The sequence below is a fragment of the Oncorhynchus mykiss genome, chromosome 10, assembly GCF_013265735.2.
Source record: "Oncorhynchus mykiss isolate Arlee chromosome 10, USDA_OmykA_1.1, whole genome shotgun sequence".
NCBI lineage: Eukaryota > Metazoa > Chordata > Actinopteri > Salmoniformes > Salmonidae > Oncorhynchus > Oncorhynchus mykiss.
The window spans coordinates 18,604,817-18,617,534 of NC_048574.1; the positions used below are offsets into that span (position 1 = coordinate 18,604,817).

Below are 12,718 nucleotides of genomic sequence, written 5' to 3' on the forward strand. Positions count from 1 at the left end.
TTAACTAATTATGTAACTTCTGAAGGTAATTGGTTGCACCAGATCTTATTTAGGGGCTTCATAGCAAAGGGAGTGAAAACATATGCACGCACCACTTTTCCATTTATTTATTTTTTAAGTAATTTTTCACTTCACCAGTTTGTACTATTTTCTGTATGTCCATTACATGAAATCCAAATAAAAATCCATTTAAATTACAGGTTGTAATGCAAACAAAATTGGAAAAATGTCAAAGGGGGTGAATACATTTGCACGGCACTGTACAAGGAAGCTATAAAGTCTCAGCTTTCTTAAAAAGTATATCACTGACTTATTTATACTGTTATCATCAGCATTTCTATAATTACACATAAATGTAACTACTATTCATCGCAAGGCTGATCTGATCTTTATCAACTTCCATACGTGGCATGAACAGATCCATACGTTATCAAGATTGACCAATCTGTGCAGCACCTATAGCTCTAGCCAGCCCTTGTGAGTAAGATACTGTTAGGAAGTAATTGTGTATATTTAGACCGTCCTCCACCAACGTTTCTATTGTTATCACATTTTACGTAACTATTCAGACCCTTTACTCAGTACTTTGTTGAAGCACCTTTGGCAGCGATTACATCCTCGAGTCTTCTTGGGTATGACGCTACAAGCTTGGCACACCTATATTTGGGGAGTTTCTCCCATTATTCTTGCAGAACCTTTCAATCTCTTTCCGGTTTGATTGGGGAGCATCACCTCACAGCTATTTTCAGGTCTCTCCAGAGATGTTCAAGTCTGGGCTCTAACTGGGCCCCTCAAGGACATTCAGAGACTTGTCCCGAAGACACTCCTGTTGTCTTGCTGTGTGCTTAAGGTCGTTGTCCTGTTGGACGGTGAACCTTCGCCCCAGTCTCAGGTCCTGACCGCTCTGGAGCAGGTTTTCATCAAGGATCTCTCAGTACTTTGCTCCGTTCATCTTTCCCTCGATCCTGACTAGTCTCCCAGTCCCTGCAGCATATGATGCTGCCACCACCATGCTTCACCGTAGGGACAGTGCCAGGTTTTCTCCAGACGTGATGCTTGGCATTCAGGCCAAAGAGTTCAATCTTGGTTTCATTCGACCAGATAGTCTTGCTTCTCATGGTCTGAGTCCTTTAGGCTGCCATGTGCCTTTTACTGAGGAGTGGCTTCCGTCTGGCCACTCTACCATAAAGGCCTTATTGGTGGAGTGCTGCAGAGATGGTTGTCCTTCTGGAAGGTTCTCCTATCTCCACTGAGGAGCTCTGTCAGTGACCATCAGTTTGTTGGTCATCTCCCCGACCAAGTCCCTTCTCCACCGATTGCTCAGTTTGGCTGGACGGACAGATCTAGGAAGAGTCTTGGTGGTTCCAATATTCTCCCATTTAAGAATGATGGAGGCCACTGTGTTCTTAGACCACCATGCTGCAGAAATGTTTTGGTAACCTTCCCCAGATCTGTGCCTCAACGCAATCCTGTCTCGGCGCTCTACTGACAATTCCTTAGACCTCATGGACTCCACTCCAGTTGTAGAAACATCTCAAGGGTGATCAATGAAAACAGGATGCACCGGAGCTCAATTTCGAGTCTCATCGCAAAGGGTCTGAATACTTCTGGAGGACCTATTATCCTTTTCCTGACTCTACCTTTTCCTCTGTATCTGCTGCTAAAACCACTTTCTGTCAATCTTCTGCCTCTAACTCTAGGAAACTATTTTACAGTCTCCTCCGTCGTTAATCCTGCACTCCCTCCCTCTGCAGACGACTTCATCAACCACTTTGAAAAGGTTCACGACATCTCAAACACTTGACTAAAGACCAGTATCCATCTTTCCTTTCTTTCCAAAACACTTGTGTGATGTCTCTGATCAACTCCCTCGTTATCGCTTTCAGACAATCTTATTGACCCTAACCAGTCAAGACGGATCACTCAACCGAGACTGCTCTTCTATGTCACGTAGGTTCTCCGTACTGCCAAAGCTGACTCATCCTCCTCGATCTCGCCGCTGACTTCAACACTGTGAATCATCAGATCCTCCTCTCAGGGCTGGGTGTCTCAGGCTCTGCATTCTCTTGGATTGTATCCTACCAGGCAGATCGCTCCTACCAGGTGACGTGGAGAGGATCTGTCTGCACCATGTACTCACTCCTGGTGTCCCCAGGGCTTGGTTATAGGCCCTCTCCTCTTCATACAGCAAATCACTCCGCTCCGTCATATCCTCACATGGTCTCTCCTATCATTGCTATGCGGAATACACTCAACTACTTTTCTCCTTCCCCCTTCTGACACCCAGGTGGCGACACGCATCTCAGCGTGCCTGGCAGATATCTCAGCTTGGATGTTCCTCCCGGGGAAGGCCTGCCTGCTCCAAGACCTCTCCAATGTTGACAACTCCACAATATCCCCCTCAGAGTGCAAAAAACCTTGGCCAAGACCCTGTGGTTCTCTGCAAATATAAAGTTCTCCCATGTCACTCAGCATCCGCTACAAGACCATGGTACTTGTCTGTGGCGCAGCAAGAGGAACTGCCCCTCCCTACCTTCAGACTATGCTCAAACCCTACACCCCAACCCGAGCACTCCGTTCTGCCACCTCTAGTCGCTTGGCCCTCCCACCCTTATGGCAGGTCAACTCCCGCTCAGCCCAGTCCAAGGTCTTCTCAATCCTGGCACCCCAATGGTGGAACCAGCTTCCCCTGAAGCTAGGACAGCAGAGTCCCTGCCTATCTTCCAAAAACATCTGAAACCCTACGTTGACGAGTATCTTAAATAATCCCTGAGCACCCCCCACCCCAAACAAATGTACACAATGGCTACTTTGAGGAAAAATGTACTTACTGTAATGTGTGGTTGTCTTACCTAGCTACCTTAAGATGAATGCACTAAACTGAAGTCACTCTGGATAAGAGCATCTGCTAATTGACTAAAATGTGTTTTGGGACGCAGCCTGAGTTATACTGAATTTTTCCTCCTTTGTCTCTCTCCCCGAGATAGAAAGCGCCAGTGTGGGAGATCACGGGGGCGGAGTTCTCCAAGTCGGAGATGCACACCGCCGACGGCATATCCATCCGCTTCCCCCGCATGACGCGTGTCCGTGACGACAAGGACTGGAAGAGCGCCACCAACCTGATGCAGCTCAAAGTAAGGAACACCCTGATCATGCAACTATGTAGGGCTTCTATTGGATTTTATTTTTTTTCAATCTGTAATGTAAAACCATTGAATACTTATTTATAGGTACTCTGTGCAACCAACTTAATATCCATGTAGAAGTAAAGGATAAAATGTGATCAACAATAAACGGTACCACTTGGTCAGCCGTTGTCTTTTAGTCAAACAGATACGAATACAGTGGAACTTGTACTATAATTGTGTATCGATGTATCGACAACCAAAATGCGTTATACACAGATGGCATTGAGTGGAGTCTTTTCATTTGGTTTGCTGCTGAGGTGGTTTTGGTGTGATAAGGTAGTCTTTTGAGCTGAATAGACCTTTATACGCAATAGCTCAAACTCGCATCGAGTATTTTTGTTATGACATCTCTACTATATAATACAAAACCTTTCCTGTCATAAATGGTTGTTGTCCGTTGGTGTACGCAGCACAACTATTCCTCAAAGATCATTTGCATATCCCCTAGTAATACTAACTTCACAACTTTTGTTTTTCTCCCTCAGGAGCTCTTCCGCATCTCCAAGGAGAGATGTGACTTTGAGGTGACAGCAGGGCCCTCCAAAGGAGGTGAGGATGACAAGGGCTCTTCAGGAGACAGTGGGAGCAACTCTCCACCCTCCACCTCCCAGAGACCAGTCACTCCCAGAAAGACCAGTGAGTACCATAGGCATGGGTCTGGTCTCGGGTATGTAGATGACGCTTTACTCACCAATAATGCAAACAAACACTATGAACATATGTCAATAAGTATGTGTATATGCATGTCTGAAATGGCACCCATTTCCCTATGGGAAGCGGATATGTATATATTCATACTTATTACACATGTTCGTACTGTTAGAATTCATTACCAATTCATTATTGGTAAGTACTGCATCTGTGTACCCAAATCATAAATAAAAAAAACATGGTATGACAACTCTCCTTGGTTTGAGATTTCCATCCTTTTTGTTTGAAACTTTAGGGAAACTACACGATCTCCTCATGATAGTAATAATGTACTCCTAACAACTTGGAACCAAAATTATTTTCCAATCAAATCATTCCATTCTGAACATTTATTTTTTTTCCGGTCCAGTGTTCCAACCAGCATAAAATTCTGAACCGGTTCGAACCCCAAAGTCATATTCATATAGTTCCTTTCTGTAAATGTTTTAACCCTACATCGTTTTTACATTTCTAATTATTTTACCTCACCAATTAGCACCGATATAGAAGCTTGATATGGAATGGGAAAGCTAGTTTACATGTTTTAATTGGTCAGTTAAGTACAAGCGTGAGATTGGACAAAAATGCCATGGGTGGATGAGAGAAGGGTGGACATTGAAGGGGGGTTGGCTTGAAGTGCTGAACATCATGACATCAGTTGGAATGGGTTTAGCATAAGTTCACTGAATTACAGAATTATGTACTAGACATTAGAAATATTTTTTGGGAGCAAAAAATATTAATCGTTTTAAGATTTGAAAGTAACAGTTCTGTTCGTTTCAGGTTCTGTTCCCTGAATCGGTTCCAACTCGACTCTAATATATTTTGATTCAATGTGATGTTTCCATTACCTTAGGCACAGGCAACAGCAATACCCCCAAAGCTAAGGCAGTAAAGACAGAGCCTCCCTCGCCTGTTCCAGCAACCAAGAGGAAAATGCCTTCAGAAGAGCCCAGCGCAAAGAAGGTACCCTACACTCAACCATAGCAACTGGTGTTATCCTATTTGGCAGTAGGGTGCTGCATAGGTGAACCATGGAGTAGCATCAGTAGACTTTTTTTATTGGGTCATTACATTTCTCACATCCAGAATAGATTTCAGCCTTGCATCCCGCAAAATGTATCTGGGCTCCAATGTATTCCAGGTAAAGACTGAAACTGTCCATCACAGTAATGGACAAAGCAAGACTAAAATGGCCCCCTCCATGTTAGCAGAACCCAGGAATGACAAGGTGGGTGCTTCATTGTTTCTGTTCCATTTGTCACCAACTGTGATTTACGCTCAAATTCTTCTAAACAAAAAGTTCTAACAAGACATGCTAGTAGATGAAATATTAGAACATGTTTTTATTTATTATTGGATGATCTATCTGTAAAACTGTATTTAGTTAAAGGTGCAATCTGTAATACTTACTGTCATTTTAATAAATTAAACTAAGGATTGTGTCTTAAAGACTTCCTGCTCTCCCCAGACTCTACTGGACATTTTCAGTGGTGTGAAGCTTGTTCTGCCAGACTCTGTGCAGGACCACACCAAGCTGCGGCGCTACTTTGTGGCCTACGACGGGGACCTGGTGCCGGAGTATGACGCCGCTTCGGCCACACACACCCTGACTGAGCCCGAGGAGGACAGCCATGCCCAGAGAGTCACCCCCGGCTGGATCTGGGAGTGTATCCGCAAGAGACGGGTGGTACCTCCATGCTGATGAACATTAATTACACCCCCCCCCCCCCGAACACTGGTGCGATTTTGAAGTGTGTTGGCTTAACAAACAATGGACCATTATACGCTGATCATGTTTTACAGCTGAGCTTGATCCAAGCTAAAAACCGATATAAACTTAGTTGAATGTTGCTATGAATGATATAACCACAAGGACACAGGACCAGATCATGAGATATTGTGATGGTCATGGCAGAGTATGATTAGAGTTAAGAAAGATATAGGCCTAACTACGTCAGGCTAGGAGTAGTATCTGTCTACTATGGGCTGAGTAATGTTTCCATCCATGGATCTTTCTATTTATTGTTTCCAGTCTTTTTTTTGTATCCGAGTAGCATTGGTTCAAATAAACCATAATTACTTAAGATAGTCTTTATCAGTTTGGTTTCTGCAATTGTGTGCCCATGCTGTGTGAACGGGTTAGGTCCAGCTGACCTACCTCAAAGCCAAGGTTCTCACTTCAAATGGGGTTCCTTTGATCAAGTGTGTAGTGTAGATAACAATACTATTAGGACGAATTAAAGTAGTTTGGACATGTCCAATGATACAAATCATGAAAGTCGACTGTCATAGTATCTAGGAGAGGGCTTCTTCTAACAATGCATGTTCTCCACATGAAATGCAAGATGGGGGAAAAAAAGACAACAGGATACTGTCACAATTTTTTTAACTTTTTTTTTTTTTATGGCCAAGTGGAACACTAAATTGGGGTTTATTAATTTTGTAAACCAGAGTGCAACCAGGTGACAAATCTATGATGTCAGAAATATCCTTTAATTCACACAATACCTTTGATGTGCTAATGTTTAAAATAAACTGGTTTGAATATCCTTTTCTCCATTTGTCAGTTTTCTTCCATTTGATACCTAATGAGCACCACCATGGATGTTGAGGCCTAGCTGGGCTCAGTGTGCTTCCTCTTTCCTGACATTCCATACAGCTGTTCTTCAGACCTGCCCCAGCACTGCAAGTCAAACTCTTCTTTCAGATGACAAGGCTAAGAGACAGAACAGGTTAAATCTCCATTAAGTTTGATCCTATTTGAACACATCTCCAATGCAACAGCACTCATTTTGCAGGAAAGGATTCCATATGACATCACATTTTTGGGTTATACCACAGATTTCCATCTCACAGAACTGAGGCAGAAAATGTCATGAGGTCCATTATTTTCAATCTTATTTGGACAAAGAATGAATACTAACATGGACAAGCCCATGTCAACACCTCACCTGTCTTGAGGACTTGGCCAAAGTGGCAGTGCGTACACTAGAACAAGTGGATCCCGGCCTCTCGAGCCGTTGCAGTAGAATCCGAATTCTAGGTACGTGACTCCACGTTTGGCCCAGTCCGGCTTTCAGCTGCCCATTGCCGTCTCTGGTCACAGTGTTTGTCACCTGAGGGTACATGATTCTTATCACTGTGGCATTTGATTAGGCTCATAGGTCATAGCACACTTGTATTTATTATGGATCCCCATTAGCTGCTGCCAATTTTAAATATTACAACACATTGTGTGGCCTGTGTGAACCTCGCTACACACGTACAGCCTAAGCTACCAGTTAGCATGGTTTGAATCGGACTCTCCAATCTTTCATGTCTCAAAATAACCCCCCCTTAGTGTAGATGTCCGAACAGGACCAAAAACAATAGTTCATCAGTTGCCCTCACCAGAACGGCTACATTGAAGTCTTTGGCGATTGTCTTCAACAGCCCTGCCACTTGCGTCATCATGGACATGCCTAGAAATTCCAGTCACCAAAGGTCATTATATAAATAGACAATGCTAAAATTGCCTTTATCAAAACCACAATGGTGACTCCCTTTGCAGAGAGTACAATTATGTTCCACTGGCTGTCCTTTTATACAGTGTGTTTTCAGAAACTATATCTTAATGTTATTTCAAAAGGGAATGTTATTAAGATATGTGATAAATGAACAGGTATAATCTACTTGAAAATATCACGAAACTTTTCATCATAGTACCTTCATTTTGTTTGCCTCCCAGTATGGGAGAAATAACTGCTGACACTGAATCCACAATTACAGCTTTGACTGAGCCACCTCCCGCAGATGCCTGTCAAATATGACAAGACAGATGCAAGAATGATTGAATTCAGTTATGAATGATCAGTTATGTAAAAAAAAATTCAGTTGTCATCATAGTTATCTTAAAACTACCTCAATTTAATTAATATTTCAGCAACATCAAATACAGTCCATCCCAAATGGCACCCTATTCACTATATAGTGCACAACTTTTGGCCAGAGCCCTTTGGGCCCAGTCCAAATTAGTGCACCAGTGAATAAGGTGCCATTTGGGGGACACGCATTCAAAGGACTACCTGCTGAAGTCCAACGCATCGAAAATGATGTAGACAGCCGAGTAACGAGAAAATGTCAAACACTGGAAAGACCTGGATTCTCTGAAGAGCCTCCATCTGCACAACAACGGGTAAGAACTGTGTGGTGAGAATTGTTTTGATGAAAATGAATGTTAATTCAACTAGATTTTCATTGTCACAGCCTCTTCCAGCTCACCTGTTCTTCTATATTGCACGACTTCGCTTGGAGCATCTGAAGCAAGCGACTTGCCGACAGTCCTCCTGTTGAGTCAACATATATGACGCTCTGCTTCAGTTGGTAAGATATATTCACTGCAACACCAAAACACACCTAAAAAAGAGAGAAATGTAGGCAGCATAAACATGTTGTACTCAATACACTAGACAGTAGTGATACCAGCATCCATTGGGTCATTCTATGAAAACCAACCACACTGATAAGTAAGGTGTAAACTTTGCCAGTGACATGATATACGATTGTGGGAAAAAGGTCACCTGGGTTTTTCCACTTCCAGGGCCTCCTGCCAACTCTGTGAGCTCTCCTGTGTACAAGCCAGAGTCTAGAAGCTTATCTAGACTGGAAGAAAACAAACACTATCATTCACCAAGGCTATGAAGTCCTGCCAGGTGCTAAAACCAACCCATCAAGTCATAGTACAATAATAAAAGGGCAATTCAATGGGAAAGTTAACCTGAGCATGCAAAATACAGTTAGTCATTAACAAATGAAACCACTTTCATAATTATCCTTAAGGTCTTAACGTCGGAGTGCAGGCTTAATTTGACCAGGTACCCCTTTCCACTCACAGCCAGTCATCCCGTATACCGGTTGAAAATAGGAAATTGTCATTAATAAGCGACTAATTTGTTCTCCGCTTCACAGCCTTTATGGGTTTTGACTCACAGCCATTAGAAATTTGAGCACCAAGTAACAAGAAGATGCCCCCACCTCTCCAGCTAGTTGGGCTTCTTTTGCACATGTTGTATGACACCGCTTTGATGTCATACAAGCAAACCACTCACCCATGAGTCCAAATGCTCACTTCACATTTTCCAAATTTGAAAACTCATGTAATTAAAATTATCAACGTTCATGATCGCTATGTTTGATCCACAGTTACAAGGATGACATGCGTTATACCCTGGGTTGTCCTGAACAGAATGAGCCTATGTTTGGCATATTGTGAAGAAAATCTACTGCAGAACATGCACTTGAATGCACTCATGACTCCATTCTATGTATACCAAAATTACAAATCGGTTTGTCTGAAGTGCCTTTTGAAAGCCTAACACTAAGATTGTATTTTATAACTTAGCTTCAAATTAAGCCCACCTGACCCAGATTACAAATGTATAATGGTATGCTTTTGGATTGCATAAAACAAGAACAGTAATTGTGATGTTGGGGACACAGGGCTGTATTTCAAACAAAAAAACTACAACTGTGCTTGCGTCAGTTCCTCAATAGCAAAGCTAGGAGAGGTCAAAAAAAGCACCTTATACAGTGCCTTGCGAAAGTATTCGGCCCCCTTGAACTTTGCGACCTTTTGCCACCTTTCAGGCTTCAAACATAAAGATATAAAACTAATTTTTTGTGAAGAATCAACAACAAGTGGGACACAATCATGAAGTGGAACGACATTTATTGGATATTTCAAACTTTTTTAACAAATCAAAAACTGAAAAATTGGGCGTGCAAAATTATTCAGCCCCCTTGAGTTAATACTTTGTAGCGCCACCTTTTGCTGCGATTACAGCTGTAAGTCGCTTGGGGTATGTCTCTATCAGTTTTGCACATCGAGAGACTGAAATGTTTTCCCATTCCTCCTTGCAAAACAGCTCGAGCTCAGTGAGGTTGGATGGAGAGCATTTGTGAACAGCAGTTTTCAGTTCTTTCCACAGATTCTCGATTGGATTCAGGTCTGGACTTTGACTTGGCCATTCTAACACCTGGATATGTTTATTTTTGAACCATTCCATTGTAGATTTTGCTTTATGTTTTGGATCATTGTCTTGTTGGAAGACAAATCTTCGTCCCAGTCTCCGGTCTTTTGCAGACTCCATCAGGTTTTCTTCCAGAATGGTCCTGTATTTGGCTCCATCCATCTTCCCATCAATTTTAACCATCTTCCCTGTCCCTGCTGAAGAAAAGCAGGCCCAAACCATGATGCTGCCACCACCATGTTTGACAGTGGGCATGGTGTGTTCAGGGTGACGAGCTGTGTTGCTTTTACGCCAAACATAACGTTTTGCATTGAAACCAAAATGGAACTTTTTGGCAACATCTGACCAGAGCACCTTCTTTCACATGTTTGGTGTGTCTCCCAGGTGGCTTGTGGCAAACTTTAAACGACACTTTTTATGGATATCTTTAAGAAATGGCTTTCTTCTTGCCACTCTTCCATAAGGGCCAGATGTGTGCAATATACGACTGATTGTTGTCCTATGGACAGAGTCTCCCACCTCAGCTGTAGATCTCTGCAGTTCATCCAGAGTGATCATGGGCCTCTTGGCTGCATCTCTGATCAGTCTTCTCCTTGTATGAGCTGAAAGTTTAGAGGGACGGCCAGGTCTTGGTAGATCTGCAGTGGTCTGATACTCCTTCCATTTCAATAGTATCGCTTGCACAGTGCTCCTTGGGATGTTTAAAGCTTGGGAAATCTTTTTGTATCCAAATCCGGCTTTAAACTTCTTCACAACAGTATCTCGGACCTGCCTGGTGTGTTCCTTGTTCTTCATGATGCTCTCTGCGCTTTTAACGGACCTCTGAGACTATCACAGTGCAGGTGCATTTATACGGAGACTTGATTACACACAGGTGGATTGTATTTATCATCATTAGTCATTTAGGTCAACATTGGATCATTCAGAGATCCTCACTGAACTTCTGGAGAGAGTTTGCTGCACTGAAAGTAAAGGGGCTGAATAATTTTGCACGCCCAATTTTTCAGTTTTTGATTTGTTAAAAAAGTTTGAAATATCCAATAAATGTCGTTCCACTTCATGATTGTGTCCCACTTGTTGATTCTTCACAAAAAAAATACAGTTTTATATCTTCATGTTTGAAGCCTGAAATGTGGCAAAAGGTCGCGAAGTTCAAGGGGGCCGAATACTTTCGCACGGCACTGTAGTTGAAGGCTCTTTCCTTGTCATAAAAGTGCATTGAAATTACTTTGGAAATGTGCACAGTTTGGAGAGGTGTATGGAGACAGCAACTTGGAGACAGCAGTTAGTCCTTTCACTAAAACCCTTGTACCTTTTTTTTCCCTTCTATCTTGCACCTACTCCAAAATGTCAATGAATATTCTTATTATGTTACTGAATGTATCCAGAGTATTTTCAGATTTCTTTATAGACAAAATGCTGCTAAAAAGGTACAGTAAATTTAAAACACACAATCAAAAGTGTAATATTTGGATTCAGTCTTGTTTCAGGTGAACCTTAGGTCTGATAATGTCCCCATAATCTCCAAAGTGTAAGTGTAAGGGGTTAACATAGAAAATTGCATGCATTCAGGCTATCCTGTAATTATATAGTCCTAAACTACTATGCCTTCAATTGACATTTTAGAAATGTTTCAGACGACAACAAATGTGTTATGATTGATTTGAATGTCTATCTCAGACTTTGTGTGGTGTAACATCCATAACAGTAGTTTTTCCTCCCTAAAGTATTAATGGAAATGACAGTATTTTCTAAATTATTGTTTGTGTGCAGCCAAGCCTTCCTTCGAAATGGCTAACCATGTTTTGACCTAAGACAAACTCACAGACTTATGCTAATATGTTCATTCTTCTCAAAAAGCTTATCCATTCCATGTAACATCCATAGCACCTCTTATTTGCTATATTTCTCCAACATGCTAATATTTATAAGTCCGCTTTTTTGGATATGCATTCCCCCCAAGGGGTACTATAGACACACACATCAAAGTTTCATATATATTTTGTTTGTTCATGCTGTAAGACATTACAGTTGAGATTTTGCATGCAAATGTAACAGGAATCGCCCACAACCTTAATTGCCCATTGAAACAGATTTGTCTTCTGCTGTCTGTTGTAATACCATCACATAACCGTGATTTACATTGTTGTGTATGTATCCGGTGTCCCCTGTCATCTGGTGTATGTACACATGTTTAGCCAAACTAATGCTTGTAGTAGCACTGTGTGTGTTAGCCTGGGACAAACTACTAGCCTATCCATCTGGGGATCAGTAGGGCTCAATTCGTTTTTTTACCTTTATTTAACTAGGCAAGTCAGTTAAGAACAAATTCTTATTTTCAATGAGAGCCTAGAAGAACTGAGGCAGAACAACAGATTTTTACCTTGTCAGCTCGGGATTCGATCTTGCAACCTTCCGGTTACTAGTCCAACGCTCTAACCACTAGGCTACCTGCTGCCCCAGGGGTTCATTTTGATAAGTAACAATCTTTTAACAGTGCTGCATTTTGATATGATTCGAGCACATACAGTTAGGTGGGAGTCAATAAAACTAGTTTTTCAACCACTCCACAAATTTCTTGATAACAAACTGTAGTTTTGCCAAGTCGGTTAGGACATCTACTTTGTGCATGACAAGTAATTTTTCCAACAATTGTTTACAGACAGACTATTTCACAATTCCAGTGGGTCAGACGTTTACATACACTAAGATGACTGTGCCTTTAAACAGCTTAGAAAATTCCAGAAATTGATGTCAAGGCTTTAGAAGCTTCTGATTGGCTAATTGACATCATTGGAGGCAATTGGAGGTGTACCTGTGGATGTATTT

General features: G+C 41.9%; 2 protein-coding genes across 4 annotated transcripts in view; one reads left to right on the forward strand and one right to left on the reverse strand.

Annotated features, from left to right (window-relative positions):
* lig3 (ligase III, DNA, ATP-dependent) overlaps nucleotides 1-6,430 on the forward strand; it is a 25,981-nt gene extending 19,551 nt beyond the window's left edge. For 2 of the 3 annotated variants that reach the window (XM_036989827.1, XM_036989829.1), the window contains exons 17-21: nucleotides 2,988-3,134; nucleotides 3,674-3,824; nucleotides 4,735-4,844; nucleotides 5,023-5,109; nucleotides 5,332-6,430. In XM_036989827.1, the coding sequence (XP_036845722.1) occupies nucleotides 2,988-3,134; nucleotides 3,674-3,824; nucleotides 4,735-4,844; nucleotides 5,023-5,109; nucleotides 5,332-5,583 (747 nt within the window). In that variant the 3' untranslated portion in view covers nucleotides 5,584-6,430. The remainder of the gene's footprint in view (nucleotides 1-2,987; nucleotides 3,135-3,673; nucleotides 3,825-4,734; nucleotides 4,845-5,022; nucleotides 5,110-5,331) is intronic. The other variant, XM_036989828.1, reaches the window with a different exon arrangement.
* Nucleotides 6,259-12,718, reverse strand: part of rad51d (RAD51 paralog D) — an 11,626-nt gene continuing 5,166 nt past the window's right edge. The window contains exons 5-11 of the mRNA XM_021617649.2: nucleotides 8,441-8,522; nucleotides 8,142-8,276; nucleotides 7,946-8,041; nucleotides 7,587-7,677; nucleotides 7,272-7,342; nucleotides 6,833-6,997; nucleotides 6,259-6,597 (exon numbers count right to left, since the gene is read on the reverse strand). Coding sequence (XP_021473324.1) covers nucleotides 6,496-6,597; nucleotides 6,833-6,997; nucleotides 7,272-7,342; nucleotides 7,587-7,677; nucleotides 7,946-8,041; nucleotides 8,142-8,276; nucleotides 8,441-8,522 — 742 coding nt within the window. The 3' untranslated portion in view covers nucleotides 6,259-6,495. The remainder of the gene's footprint in view (nucleotides 6,598-6,832; nucleotides 6,998-7,271; nucleotides 7,343-7,586; nucleotides 7,678-7,945; nucleotides 8,042-8,141; nucleotides 8,277-8,440; nucleotides 8,523-12,718) is intronic.